Consider the following 15,815-nt stretch of genomic DNA (forward strand, 5'->3'; position numbering starts at 1 on the left):
TTCACCGGCATCTGAAGGAATTTGCATCGCTTCCCTCGTGCACCTTTTTTTTGCCACTCCCCACCCCAGAATTTTCAGCAGGAAGATTTAAATAAACACTTTTTAAAACAGAGTTTTCTGTTCCCCCACCCCCTCCACCGCTGCAGACATTAAGATTCCCCTCTCCGAAAATTATCCTTGTTCAGAAAAGCAGGCTGGAAATAATTCAGGCTTTGGGATCAAAGGTTTTCTTACACTGCAAAAGGGAAAATATTTTAAGCCACTCCAAGGGAACTAATGCACAAACACCCCCAAGATCTGTGAACAAAGAAACAGAACATTTCCTCTTTTCCACGTCAGTCAGAGCTCATCTCTTACCCTAAACCAGCAAGAGATTGTGGATCTTAAAGTGCTGCTTTTATGCATTGTAAAAGCTCTTTTGGAAGCTTTTCTGACTCCCCTCCCGACACCCAACATCAATGAAACCTTTACAGGTGGGTGGTTGTGTTTTTCTTGGCTTGGTCAAACATTGCCTCCCCAGCATGGAAGGCACTTTCACTCCCGAACCTGCATTCAGGTTCCACCATCCTTCCTTTTTGGAACAGCCAGGATAAACTGCTCCAAATTCACCCATCCCAACCTCCCACAGGGAAGGGGAATATCCAGCCTTGGTGTTCTGCTACACTGAAGGTAAAACCTTGGGAGGGTTTTTACTCCCAAGGCTTTTTGTCCTTTCTTGAGCAAGGTCTGCTCTTGAACCTCCTGGATCACAGGTGATGGCTGGAGGTCTCCAGTGCCAAAAGCCATTCCTCATGTTTTTAAGGTTAATTCTGCCCTTTGACAGGGCCAGACTCTTCAGTTCTGTGACATCCTTTTGGTCAGAAACCCCTCAGGAACCTCTGGCTGGAACATTCCCAACCGAATTTTTGCAAGCACAGTGTTGAAAGGAGGGGAAAACGGAGAAACAGATGGAGGTTTATTTAATAACAATTCCTCTAGAAAGACAAATAACTGGGTAAGGAGCCAGTGGAGGCGATCAAAGGCCAAAATCTTACATTTACCAGGTCCAAGAGGTATTAAATCCACACCGTGCACAGAGGTGAATATTTGGGTAAGCAAAAAAAAAAACTGCATCACTGCACAATCAAACAAACCTGTAGAGGAACAGCTGAATAACAGCCCTGCAGTGAAAATCTGTGTTAGGGGAGGAGGCAGAGAGCACTTCCCATCAACAGAGGTGGAATGACCACCATAAATCTTGCCAGGCTCATTTCTTTGACCTCCTCTACCAAATCCCGGGTGAGGCTCTACATCTGTGCACTGCATATAAAGGCAATTCCCACATAAATAAAGAAGGAAATATAATATTCATGTGTGAGCCCCTCAGCAAGAAGGAGAGAACAGGCCTGTGACAGGTGAGAGCTCTGTGAGAGCCTCAGACACCGAGGTGAGAGGCACAGTCCCAGAACAAAGCCCGAGCAAGGCACAGCTTTGGTCTCTCACAGTCAAGAGGAAGAATCAAATAAGAATTTCCTGAAAACAACTGTCTCAGCTGCCTGCAGCCCAGCCACAATGACAGGAGAAGACAAGCCATTAGAGCTGGGACACCTCATAAGACAGCAATGACACGGTAACAACAGAACAAAAATGTCACGGTTTGAGAGCTGCTGATAAATCACTTGGTAGGCAAAAGGAACCAACACCAGAAGGATGAACACACAGAATTTTTTTTTTTTTTTTTTTTGCTGATATTTAAGCTCTCTCTGGGAGTTTCACAATCTGTTATAAATGTGGCCAACTTCCCAAAAACTGAGACAAATCCCAGCACTGCTGTCTCCTCCTGAGCACGGCAGGTACTCGCACCGGTATTTTTGGTTCTAAAAGCTGTTCCGAGCTGAAAATGTGCCCACCTGGAGGACTCTTACCTGCAGGACATCCTGGATCTTCACCCACACGTCAACCATGTCGTAGAGCTTGATGTCCCCATCGTGCTGGCTGCAGGGAGAGGCCACCGTCTGCTGGAGGTGCCCCAGGACCACCGAGTGCGCCGCGGCCACCGCGTTGAACTTGTCAAAGAGGAGCTCCAGCAGCTCCAGCAGCAACCTGGAAAGCACCAAAACAACCTCTGCTCAGCTCCCACAAGGCTCCACGGGCACAAGGAGTCATCCAGCATGCCAGAGCAGTGTGAGACAGCAGAGTGTGGCCTCGTGTGTCGTGTTTTGTGACAGACGCCGAGAGGTCACCTGGCCTCAGACCCGCTCTGGGGGTTCTAATTTCGGCTCAGGTTTGGTGCATGAATACTCCTGAGGATCTTTCTCCTCACTCCCTCCTCTACATCAGCACTGAAGTGTCCTACTTGGGGCTACAAGGAAGACAGAACCATTAGTAACTCTGGAGTAACTACAGAGTAAATCAGAGATTATTGTATGACCCCAGACAGGGCTGCGCACAGGGAGGGAGGGAGACAACCTGCTCTTCCCTTGGCAGAAAATAAGAGCCTTGAGGCAATAAAAATGGACTTACCCACACAAACAGAACACAAGAGATCAACTCTGAGTTATTAAATTAATATGGCAGCTTTTAAACAATGCAAAATATCAGAAACCTAAAATATCAAGTCTCCTCATCTGTGTCACTTAGCAAGAATTTACCACTGTATTTACCACAGTGATAATCTCATCTCAATGTCCTACATTTTACCTGCTCCTATGGCTTCCTTACTGCCCAATTACTGTAATTAATGAGCTTTAGCAAAGCCCTAAATAGTTTGTGATAAGGCAATGACATCACATTTTGACTATCTGAGAACGGAGAAACTGCGATCGAGTTCACCGGCGTTTAATGAGCAACCCAAGGAGACACATAACCCCAACAAAACGTGGAGATAACACTTCCCAAACCCATATGTTAGGCACTCCCAGCTCTGACAGACAGGCTCCATCACATTTCCCTGCAGCAGCTTTGGAGTCACCACATGCTCGCTGTGGGTGCCCGGCGGGAGCTGCGATTCCCGGAGCAGGACACGAGGAATCCAACAAAACTGGAGTTGCTCCCACTGCTTCACCACCACACTTCAGTCTTCATGGAATTATGGAACAATAGGATGGTTTGGGTTGGAAGGGAACTGAAGGATCATACAGGTCCAACCCTGACGCCTTCCACTCTCCCAGGTTGCTCCAGCCTGGCCTTGGACACTCCCAGGGATCCAGGGGCAGCCACAGCTTCTCTGGGAAATCCAGTCCAGCCCCTCCCCACCCTCACAGCCAGCAATTCCTTCCCAATCTCCCATCTCTCCCTGCCCTCTGGCACTGGGAAGCCATTCCCTGTGTCCTGTCCCTCCATGCCTTGTCCCCAGTCCCTCTCCAGCTCTCCTGGAGCCCCTTTAGGCCCTGCAAGGGGCTCTCAGGTCTCCCTGGAGCCTTCTCTTCTCCAGGATGAACATTCCCAGCTGTCCCAGCCTGTATCCATAGGAAAAGTGTTCCAGCCCTCTGAACTAACTTGTGGCCTTCCTTGATTCAACAGAAAGAGCCAGTGGAACTCAGACACATTAAACAGAAACCAAACAACTGGTGTTTGGGTTGAGTTTCTTCGTATTTAAGAAGAAGCAACAAAAGCCCCAACAGCCTTGGCTGAAACGCCAAACAAGGGAGCAAATGAATTATCTACCACTGAGAAAATTTATCACCCTGAGCCCAACTTCTACCAACACCTCAATACAAACAAGATCTGAGTTATTTCCATACCTCCTTTCCTTGCCCAGGAAAGGACCGTTTGGCAGAACGGAACCAGCTGGAGAGTTGGAAGAATTCCTTTTTATTGTCCCTGGGTGAGCCTGATCTCACATTATCAACCTGTTTATGAGCCATTATTATCAACTTAAGTTCATTAGGTCATTCCTAAAATAACACTACACTGAACAGAATGATTTCTTTTTAAATTCCAGTGTGTCCCTATTCCTGTGTCCTGCCAGACAAGCAATCCCCCAGTCCACACTCGTGGTGTCTGTAACCACCCTTTGCATTTCCCATTCTGATTCAACACTGCATTTCCACATTTCCCTGTTTTCAGACTACCCAGCACCTCTTCTCTTCCTTCCCCTCCACCAGCCCTGTAAATGTGTGAGGTCATTTCTGAGCCAAGGTGACCCCGCAGGGCCAGGGGCGGCCGAAACACATCCCATGACGTGGCCCACATTTTATGCAGATGGGGTTGGAGCTGCGGGTGACCTGAGCTGAGCAGGGACAGGCAGTGACAGCAGCCTGGCTCAGGCAATTTGTCACAGCCAGCCTGTGACCCCTTGGCTGAGGAGAAGGGAAATATGTGGAGAGGCAGCGACGCACACCCGGAAGCAACTTCCAGAATCCAGGGGAATAACGGGAATGAGCTGATGCAGAGTGACTGCTGACACCTGAGAGGGGTCATTGTGACAACTCGGGCATTTCAGCAGCAATAACGTCCTCTGCCTGCTCAGGGTGGTGGCAGGGACATCACCCCTGGGCTTATTTTAAAGCTTTGGGACGAGGTCAGAAGTCACAAGTGTATTATGAACGTGGAGGGAAAAGCACAGTAAATCCAAGTGATGAGAGGATTTAGGAGCAAAACTGTCAGTGCACCATCTCCTCTTGGGCTGGAATTTTTAATGTGTCCTCACCAAAATGTCCCATATATCTGGCCCTCAAGTAGGTGTGCATCCAGATTATTATTACTATTATTATTATTAGTAGTGTTATTATTCTACAGCCACATCTCCAAAAATCCAGGAGGGACCCTCAGGGTCCTGCAGCAGCATAACTGTGGCTCTGTGACTTTGTCTTCCACCCAAGGTAAACACTTCTAAACACAAAGGTATGACACATGCCTTAATGAACCACTAATTAAGGATAAGGCAATGGCAATTCCTACATTTAAGGCCTTTTCCATAAACTTGTTCCAAGCACAGTGATCTAAAAATGTCAGAGAATTCACCCAGCCTTTAAAATGGTCCATTTTAATTAAAGCTGAAGTCAGCTGCAACTTGGGGGAGGTTCAAACGTAGTTTTCAAAGTCATCTTCTGCCAGGGACAAGGAACAACTTGGAACCTGTTGCTGCCCTTTCTCAGGTTTTACTTCCTTTGCATCATTCACATCTCCCAGCAAGTAAATGTGTATTAGCAAAGAGGGTTTATATTCAGAGCAAAGTATCTTAAAAGATGCTCCATCTGGTGAGGCCTGTCCTGTGTCCCATCCTTGTGGAATGTTTTGGGAAACTCAGGAATCACTTGTATCACAAAATGGTTTGGGTTGGGTGGGAACTGAAAGATCATCTCATTCCACCCCCTGCCACGGGCAGGGACATCTCCCACTATCCCAGGCTGCTCCAAGCCCTGTCCAACCTGGCCTTGGACACTTGCAGGGATGGGGGTGTGGATGTGTCTCCCCCTCTTGAGCGGAGGGAAACAATCACCCCCTTCCCATGGGAAAAATAAGAGCCAACTTTTGAGCAAGGAAAGCCCCGAACTTGTGCTGTGCATCAGGAATGACCCTCAAGGAACTTGTCCAGCACAAGGCTCAAAATCCCACAGGCCTCTCCGTTAGTCTTTTTATTTGCCAGAAGCAGGAATTTTTATGGACACCACTGGAAGAACAGCAGCTGAACACAGGCCCTGAGCTCAGGGAGAGACTCAGAGCAGCCCAGTGTGAGCAGTTTCAAGGGAAAACTGAAAAACATCTCCCTCCCCAAATCCCTGAGGTCACGTGAGCACTGACAGCCTAATGAATAGTTAAAAGCAGCTTTTGGGCACTGCATCGTGCTCAGATTTGGGGCCTCACAGAGCTCTATTGAAACAGCAGGACCTTGTTGTTCAGATTTATTTTCTCCTTGACAGCTGGAAAGTGGCTGAGTTTTGATTTAAAACTGGAGTTAATGTGAGGGGCGGGAACACCCTTCCCTCCTATAATTTATTCTTTTCAATGTAAATGAATTCACCTGCTCGCTGTAAACTTCACATGTGATTTAGGTTTAGAATCAGTTCTCATCATCTCTGTGTTCAGCAAGAATTCAAGACATTTTTCCCAAGCTCTGGAATACGGGCACCCTAAAGGCTCACACGCCAAAACCCATTTAACTCTTCTGTGCCTCACTCAGCCCTCTGGGCAGGTTCACGTCATTAATATATGATCTGATCCAATTTATCCATTCCAATGGACAACCAGGAGCCACCCAACCTCTCCAGACTGATTCACAGAACGAGTATCAAGCAGATATTACCGAGCTCCCTTCTGGCATCAGAAACTAAAATTGTGCCTTGAGACCTGCCCAAAAAAAGCTTGGTTTAAATTCCACTGAGCTCTCAGCACTGTAACTCTGCAAATTCTTCACAACACAATTGTCTGCACAGCAGTGCTAATGAGAGGAATTAAAAAAGAAGTCTTTATCAAGCCAATGTTGTCCCTGGGAGCGATTCTGCACCGCAAATATTCCATATAATGGAAGACGCGCGTTTTCCTTCCCCACAGTGATTCCCTCTGGACAACGATCCTGACAGCGTGCCCTTCTGGAATCCCATTTTCCCAAAGAGCACTTCTAATGAACTGCCACCAACAGAAATGGGGCTGCAAAATGATTTAAGAGTGATATAATACATATAACATATTTGTGATATAATCAGTTCCAGACACGACTGCAAAGCTCTGCACCTGCCTCAGCTTAGCTGGGCTCTGCCACACTCGAAATAACCGAGCTGAGTCTTCTCTTTTTCCAGTCATATCATCAATTAGGACTTTTTTTTTGCTGGGATACCCTTACCTGGGCTGGTTTTCCTGGGAAATATTCTCCCCTCTCTGGTAACCATTGTCAGCCACCTGAGTCGTGGACCTCTTCACGATCTGCTTGAGCTCCTGCTCCAAGCGATCCTGGATGGCTTTCACCGTCTCTGGGATCTTTTTCAGCTTGGCCAGCCCTTTGATGAGAATTCCCATGAAGACATTGCTGTTCTCCTCTGGATCCAGCTCCGTGTCTTCCTTGATTTCCAGAAGGGTTGAGTCTCTCACTGGAAGAGATTTCAAAAGGGGTAATCCAAGATTACAAACTATTAAACCCAGCACCTGAGACCGTCCAGAAGCAGCATCTGAACTCCTTTGCCCTCACAGAACTTCCACCACTTTGAGCAACCAAGGAATAACCAAGGAAGCACGTGGATTTTGGGGAAGAGGGGGAAAGGAGTGGTTATTTCTGTTTGCTTGGGGGTTTTTTTTATACATAAATACAGTAACCTGCACAGCTGATTGAGTCAGAAACAGAGGATGATACAAGTTATGTGTTAGGGAACAGAGGAATCCCGGTGCAATGAAGACATTCATAAATGAGAAGGTACAACATCCCTACAAATCCCTTCAATGTGTTTCAAGCAGTTAAAAAAGCCCTAAATTTCTACCCCAGCTGTTTTAACTTATAATATTCTTCACCACCACCATGTCCAGCAACAGGAATAAACCAGGAAACCAGCAACAGTTGGATTTTGGGGGGAGGCAGAGGATATTTCTGTTTGCTTTGGGGCTTTTCTACACATAAACACAGTAACCTGAGCGTTTGATTGATTTAGAAACATTCCATGATTTAAGTTATGTGTTAGTGATGAAGCAGGAATTCCGGTGCAATTAAAATATTCATAAATGAGAAGGTACCACATCCCCACAAATCCCTTCAATGTGTTTCAAGCAGCTAAAAAAGCCCTAAATTTCTACCCCAGCTGTTTTAACTTGTCACAAGAGAGGAATTTTCATTACAAACAGCGTCGAGCTTAAGAGACTTCTGATTTATTCAGCAAAGTTTATGTTGCCAAAGCGGTTTGGTTTTATCTCATTCTGCTTTATCACTTCTGCCAAGGGGTTGATGAAGTTACTCAAACCTTTTAGCAGGGCTTCTAAAGAGGAAAAGCAGGAAAAATTAGGGAGGGTATCGTGGATATGGCCCTGAAGTAACAGGGACCGCACAGGGAGAAATCCTGTTGCTAAGAGACAAGGGATGGGAAAGCAAGAGACACTCTGCTTGTTTTAAGTGTGTTCATTAAGCAACATTTCTTAATTTACAGATAACACCCAGCAACAACAAAAGCGTGGCTCTGCTAAAGGCTGGGTGAAACATTTAATAAATATATTTCAACACTTATGGGGAAGTTAAGTGTGTCTTCAAGGCAAACTCAACTAAAAGCATCTTGGAAGATCCACAGCCACCAGATCCTTGGATAAAAATGAAACCCTCTGATGGCTGTTCCCTCTTCCCGGTGCTGAGCTCCAGGAAGGGAAGGGCTGGTGGGTGACAGATGACTCCCCGTGGTTCCAACTCCTCAACAGATTTTTTTTACTTAAAAACTTCTCCAAGAAGCTGAAGGAAATGTCAAAAGATCCAGCAGGAGGATTGAAGGAACGTGGCAGGGATGAGAAATGGCACGTCACGAGGAGCAGGAGCTGTCCAAAGCCGGGACTCTGAATGCAGGAGCAGCAGCAGCAGCTCTGAGTTCGAGCAAGACCGAGAAAACAACGTCCCAAAGAGCCCATATGGTGCCACTTCATAAATATAATCACAATAAACACAAAGCACTCCTCTCAGTGCCAGCTCACACCGACCTCAGGCTCAAACAAGCCGGAGATCTGGTTCTTTGCAGCAGAGAGATCCCAAACACGGCCCCCCTGGCTCAAACCAACCCCACTGTTCACACACTCCTCGTTCCAACCCAGAAACGCTGCCGGGAAGAGCAAGGTGGGAAGGGATGCTGTGAGGGCACCACATGGGACAGGGAGGGAGAGCAGGATTTGGGTGATGAGATGGAGGATGGGAGGCTGGGCATGAGCCAGCAGGGCAGGGCTGAGCACAGAAAGACAAAGCTGGGCTGATCCCACAGTGGGGGCTGCAGGACAGGGGGGGATTCTGCCCCTCTGCCCCCTCAGCTGAGACCCCCCTGCAGAGCTGCCCCAGCCCTGGGAACAACATTCCTGAAGGACGTGGAGCTGCTGGAGAGAGTCCAGAGGAGACCCTGGAGCTGCTCCCAGGGCTGGATCCCTCTGCTCTGGAGCCAGGCTGGGACAGCTGGGGGGGATCACCTGGAGAAGAGAAGGCTCCAGGGAGACCTGAGAGCCCCTTGCAGGGCCTAAAGGGGCTCCAGGAGAGCTGGAGAGGGACTGGGGACAAGGCCTGGAGGGACAGGACACAGGGAATGGCTTCCCAATGCCAGAGGGCAGGGATAGATGGGATATTGGGAAGGAATTGCTGGCTGGGAGGGTGGGGAGGGGCTGGACTGGATTTCCCAGAGCATCTGTGGCTGCCCCTGGATCCCTGGGAGTGTCCAAGGCCAGGCTGGACAGGTCTTGGAGCAACCTGGGATAGAGGAAAATGTCCCTGCCCATGGCAGGGGAGGTTGGACTGGATGACCTTCAAAGAGACCCTTCCAACTCAAAACTGTTCTGTGATTATGAGACATCAGGAAGATCAAATAGTGCTTTTTGCTCTCTCTCTCACACACTCTTTTCAATTAAATTTGAACAAGTTACGAGACAAATAACTGGAAACACACAGAGTGCATTAACTTTTTTTTTTGAAAAAGCAGTAAAAAAAGCAAGGATAATATAGAGACACCTCAAACACAAATAAGCAATAACACCAATTGGAAGTTAACAACTGGATGCAAACATATTCCTGCTCAGAGCTCTCCTCCATCACAGACCTTTCAGCCCACGAGGCTGCAGAGCACTTTGAGTGCTGCAGACATTGTCTCTACCCACCCTCTTAATGCCATTTGTTGTTCCCCAAAACCCACAGCACGCCAGGCACAAACACACAAAACGAGCTCCTTGCAACAAGAGCTGTGAAAAGAGCACAGGAAGAAAGGTTTAACCTGTTGTTTTCTTTTAAAAAAACCCAAAATGTCTTGTTTCTCTGAGTTCAGTGCAGATATTTCCCAGCCTGAGCAGCTTCCCAGAGCCCCCATCATTGCTCTGCAGCTCCTTTGTAAGCAGGTTGTAAATTATTCTCAATATCACACAACGAAACACCCCGAGAGGGAGGAAATGGAGCTGTATCCAAACGGGAGGACAGCATTGAAGAGGAGCAAAAGCAGCAATCTTGCTGAGAACTCTGCCAGCACAACACGCCTTTAGGAGGAACATTTTCACATTTCCAAAAGAGCAAACCGATTTCCAGCACCCCCAAAAATGGTCAGGACATGGATATGACAGGACAGGACATGAGCAGCTCCGGATCTGGGAGCAGCACGTGGCAGTGGAATTTTGTTAGATCTGGCTGCTGGATAAAATCTGTTTTCAGTGTGTTTTTCCTCCACATTGTGCTTATTAAACAGGAATCCTGGGTGGATTTGTGTGCCCATTCATGTGTGAGATCTGACAGGATCCCGACCCTGGGTAACTCAAGGCGCTCTCCTTCAAACAATCCATTTAATGTCACCAAGGGGCTGTTTGACCACAAAGCTCTGGCTCAGGAATGAGCCCCTCCTGTCCCCTTCCTCTTCCAGAAAGGCATCAAAGGACACAGCCATTTATTAAGGAGCCCACCTTGAAAACTGCCCCCCACACGGGCAGAGGTGAAGGGAGGTGCCCCTGGCAGATCAGCCCTCAGAAGTGAAAGCTTTGCCTGTATTTACTCCAGAACTGGGGACATGAATTCCTTTGTTATTCATTTGTGTGAAGACAAAAGCACGAGGCCGTCAGAACTTATTCCCACCTTCAAATCCCAGAAGGAAGGAGTGTGTGGGGGGTGTCAGCAGAAGGGGGACCGTGGATTGCCACGGGGCAGAGTTGAGGTGAGAGTGCCTTGGGAGCCTGACCTGAGGGGTAAAGGGGCATTCACCAAGAAGGAAATCCTAAAGGATAAAATACCAGGAGCTTTGGCTGGAACTCAAGGAAAACAAAGGAGACCTTTGGAAGAAGGGACAGGCAACCCAGAAGGAACACAAACAAGGAGGTTGTGAAGGGAGAAAATGAGAAGGGCCAAAGCCCAGCCTGGACTTAATCTGGCTGTAAAGGGCAATAAAAATGTTTCTGTAAATACATCAGCGACAAAAGGAGGGCCAAGGAGAATCTCCATCCTCTGCTGGATGTGGGGGAAATAGTGAGAGAAGTTCAGGAAGAGCTTGAGGTACCAAATGTCTTCTTTATGTCTTTAATAACAGCAAGCCCAGTTGTTTGGGGGTACCCAGTACCCTGAGCTGGAAAACAGGGATGGAGAGCAGAATGAATCTCCATAATCCAAGGGGAATTGACTGATCTTCCTGTCCCAACAACCTCTGAACACCCCTTGTGAAGCAGAACACGTAAATATGGCTTCTCAAAAGCCTCCTGAGACAACAAGAATGCTTATTTTGCCTCATCCTCCGGCAGACATTTAAAAAAAAAAAAGAAAATTCATCACTGAGTCATTTTTTCACCTGAAAACACACAACTCTGTGTTTAAGCAGTCAAAAGTTGGCACTGAAAGTTGAATCATGTGCATCACTGATTCCTCACTTCCATGCTTACAAGGGTAGAAGCTTCCCTGACAGATCCCTGCTTTAATGATGCCCCACAAACCTCCTTTTCCAATTGGGAATTCCTTCATTTGTCCAGATCTGCCACTTCCCAAGAACCCAACCTGCTGCAAGGGCTGTTTTAACAGCCCTGGTCTGATCCCCTGAAAAGTCAACGCTGGTACCTCATTTAAGCAAAGCAGCTGAAGAAAAGGCTCTTGGGCCTTGTTTTTCATTCCAAACATTTGCTGCTGCTCGTTACTGAAGGTTTCATTAGCTGGGGGATTTTTAAGGAGCTCCAGTAAAAATTTAATGTGCTATTTTCCCGTGATTTATGTCCTTTTGATTATGCCCTTTCTGCCTTCAAACTCTTCCAGAGGAAAGCACAGGAGTTCATGGGGCCCCCAAGCCGTAATTTCATACTTGAAGGGACGTCACCTGCTCGTTCCTGGTGTTGAATCCTTGTTCCAACCCACTCATGGAGCCAAGGAGCAACACATGGACACATGGACAGTTACTGCAGAAATGGGAGCTTTACAGATTTGGGGCATTTTCTGCTCTGTGTAACTATGAAGTCCAGAAGAAAAGCCAAGTTTTAAATCCTCCTAAACTACACAGGCATGTAAACCAAGTGCCCAAATAAAAATAAGTGCCCTGTGGTCAAATATCCAATGATGGGACCACACACAGGAAACTAATAATGAAATTTTACAGGGAGAGCAAAATATATGTTACTCTGCTGGCTTTCATGGCTCTAAAATCTCCCTGATTTTCCCCTTCCTTCCCCAGACACACCCCCAGACCATTAACATTTTAGGAAAAATGCTAGAGAAAAACCACCCAGATCCTCAGGTGAGGCCAATGAGAAAAAAAAAAATTTTTAAGTATTTACTGGGCGTGTTTGAAGTGGAAGCAGCTGAGACAACACTGTGGCACAGTGGTATTTTTTTGGAGTCACCTTTAAAACCGGACATTTAAAGCTCTGGCTCCTGCAGGGATTTTCCAGGAGCAAATTTCCAGGTCTCCACAAGTTTTCACCTCCACAAAAGTAGCTGGTTCTTGCATAAAGAGAGGCAGGAGGAGTAACTAGACCTGACCTTAGAACCACCACGCTGACTGGATTTAGAAGTTCCACTTCTCTCCTATCACTGAGGAAAAAACATCACTGAATTATCAATTCAGCATAAAATTTACCTGTGCAGTCAATAACAATATTAATTTTCACCAGCACAGCTCATCTTCTGTGGGATTCCTAAGCAGAATTCTCCCAAATTTCTCAGGAAAGGGCACACTTGGGCTTGCTATGAACCAGCCGAGCACGTTTTACAATTCCAGGAAGAGCCTGGCAAAGCAGGAACCTTCCCAAACACTCTTCAAGAGTACAGAAGGTTCAAGCAGAGAAACATCATTTAAAAGTGGGATTTATTTCTCTGAACTGGCATGAAGAGAAAATGTTACTGGTGAGCTGCCATATCTGCAATCCTCAGGTGAGCATTACCGAGGGGTTTGTTTATTTGACGTGCAGCAGGAACAGCTTTAATTCCCTTATAAAGATTCTGCAGCACGAGGTAACACCTCCTTTGGGAAGGGAAGGCAGGAAGGACTCCAAATTTTGGCATGTTTGCTGAGGCAAGTCGAGTGAGTCAGGGCTTTATAATGACATTAATATGCAAGGCCACTTTGTTTCATCAATAAAAAGCCAGAAGAACTTTAAGTGACTCAAGGCAGGAACAGCTTTTGTTATGCATACACATAAGTTTTTAATTCCCTGCGAGTTGTGCAGTCCTGGAAAAGGCCACTTTTAAATAAAATTACATGGAAAAAAAAAATCTACATAAGTACATGGTGCACTTGAAGCAAAACCATATGCATGCTTTATGCTGATCAAATGTTTCCTATTATGATGTGCAGCTTTCCCAGTCTGAGGGACACTTGCCCAGCACTTCACTGAGCGACACAGAGCAGAATGAGGAGCCAAGGAAGAGATTTTCTGGCGTGCTGGGTGTGAGGAGCAGGAAGAGATCTGCAAAAACAAGAATTCAAGGCAGGTTTTTCAACTGACCTGAACCAATTATCGGAGCTGAGGATGAAGCCTTTGCTTCCAGGCATTCAGCTGGTTTATGTTCACAACCAGCCACTGCTGTTTGTACCCAAGAACCTTCACTTCAATCACCATCACAGAATGGTTTGGGTTGAAAAGGACCTGCCAGACCATCTTGTTCCAACCCAAACACCTTCCAATATCCCAGCTTGCTCCAAGCCCCGTCCCACGTGGCCTTGGACACTTCCAGGGATGGGGCAGCCAAACCTCCATGGATGTGACAGGGATTGACCGGGAACTGTGAGTCTTTGAAGGTGACAACTGTCAACAGAATTCTTTTCAGAGCTTATTTAAGGTTTTGTCTTACAAGGGCAATTAAAAAAAACCAATCAGGGAGACACCAAAGGTATTTCCGTTCTTCAGGAGTTGCATCTCCTGCTCTATTCCCCATCCATGAGGTGTGATGGGAGATTCCCATCAGCTCCAGAACTTCGTGCTTTTTGGTTTTCTTACTATACAGAGGAGTGATATTTTAAGTGAAAAACAATGGCAGGCACTGCACAATCCCCTCACTGAAAAGGAAGTGTCTTGACATTTACAGGGGTTGGAACCAGATGATCTTTAAGGCCCCTTCTGACCCAAACCGTTCTATTTACAGTGGTCAGACTGGGATTCAGATTTTTGAGGTTTATTTCCACAGTTCCCCAAAACCACGTGATTTCTTAGCAAGAAGCTGAACTGAATTTCTCACTGACCACAGAGCAGAACAGGAATTCTTAAGTTTTTCCCTCAGAATTTTCACACAGTTCCTCCCTTCCAGGTTTTTAATGCAGTTTCCAGCCCTGAAAGGTTCCCTTGGCAGATCACAAGTGACTCCTCACAAACCTCCACGCCACGGAAAAACAGCCCCGGGGCTCTGAGAGCAGCCCTGCAGGAGCAGAGCTAAATAACAAAACCCCTACAAGAGCAAAAGATAAGGATAATCAAAGAGAAGAATCTAGGAGGGAAGTGTGGCAAAAACCAGAAACAAAAGAATTAATAAGGATGAGAAGTGAAGACTCCTGCATTTGAGGAATACTTGAACAGTCAGGTTTTGAAAGGAAGGGGGGACGAGACTCAGGTCACCTCTGTATTATTCATCAAGGACAACCCCAGTTATTAATCTTCTGAAACAATACAAGGATTAATTCCCCACCCCTGCGGCCCTTCCAGAGCCTCCCAGGAAAGCACCAACGGAACGATGTTTTTGCTCAGTGTTTGCTGTAGCAGCACAAAGATCATCCCCAGATTATTCCTGTGTACAGACACACCTTTAGCCAAAGTTACAAAGGGAAAAGATTTGACCTTTTGGGCTCCAACACTGCGAAAAAACTTCAGTAACACCCACACAAACCTACAGGGAGTAACGGAGGGGAGACCCCCACACAAACTGAGCCCACTGCAAAGCTCTGCTCAGGAGACCAAGGTGAGAGCAGGCACAGAAAATTAAGTGTATTTAATTGAAGCTGCCAGGGACAGGAGGGGGGGAAAGATGATTTTCCAAAATTAAAAAGCAGATACAGCCAGTTCTGCCCCAGGACACAGCACTCCCTCATGGCCCTGCACAAACCCCTTGTCGAGTTTTAATCTCAGGGCCTCCCCTCAGCAGCCAGACACGAAGAGGGGATGATGTTCCTGTAAAATCAGCTGAAGAGCCACAAATTCATTCTGTGAGGGATGTGTGTGACTTCAAATACTCACTGCTGGAGCTTCCAGGAGTGCTGAACTGGGAGGTTTCCAGGAACTTCCGAGGTGTGGATAAATTGGTGACATCCAGCAGAGGCACAGGAGAGGCATCTTTCACCAGGGAGCTGTGGGGAGGGGAAAGAATTAAAGCAAATAGTTTGCTGTTCTTTACAACCTTTGCTCACAACAAATAACCCGTTTAGTCCTTAAATTGTAGATGCTCCTGTTCCCATGGCTTCTGTCAACTCCTAATCCTTCAGACTTTTCTATTCCCACCAGGAACCTCCATACTTTTTCCTCTCTTCACCTTCCTGTTCTATGCATCCCACCCCAAAAGGACCTCCTCACTCAGGAGTTAAAGACTTTCCACTTGGTCATTTTCCTCACAAATTCACGTTGTATTAGTTGCCAGAAATGTGTCACACTGCACACTGAGAGCTGGGCATGGCAGGGGAACACAAGAAATCGTTTTCTTGGAGAAAAAAACAGAGAGGGCTCCTATAATGGAGTTCAGGATGTTTGCTCAGAGGTCAAAATGCTCATGGAAACCTGCAAAAATAAGGGTATCCTGCATAAGG

General features: G+C 46.7%; 1 protein-coding gene across 1 annotated transcript in view; it reads right to left on the reverse strand.

The window, feature by feature from the left end:
• The window catches only part of EXOC4 (exocyst complex component 4), a 226,159-nt gene that overhangs the window by 171,832 nt on the left and 38,512 nt on the right, over positions 1-15,815 (reverse strand). Inside the window, exons 5-7 of the mRNA XM_050325228.1 lie at positions 15,253-15,362; positions 6,764-7,007; positions 1,905-2,082 (exon numbers count right to left, since the gene is read on the reverse strand). Of these exons, the coding sequence (XP_050181185.1) occupies positions 1,905-2,082; positions 6,764-7,007; positions 15,253-15,362 (532 nt within the window). The remainder of the gene's footprint in view (positions 1-1,904; positions 2,083-6,763; positions 7,008-15,252; positions 15,363-15,815) is intronic.

This window comes from Myiozetetes cayanensis, unplaced genomic scaffold, assembly GCF_022539395.1.
Source record: "Myiozetetes cayanensis isolate MyiCay16 unplaced genomic scaffold, myiCay2020 scf3, whole genome shotgun sequence".
Classification (NCBI taxonomy): Eukaryota; Metazoa; Chordata; class Aves; order Passeriformes; family Tyrannidae; genus Myiozetetes; species Myiozetetes cayanensis.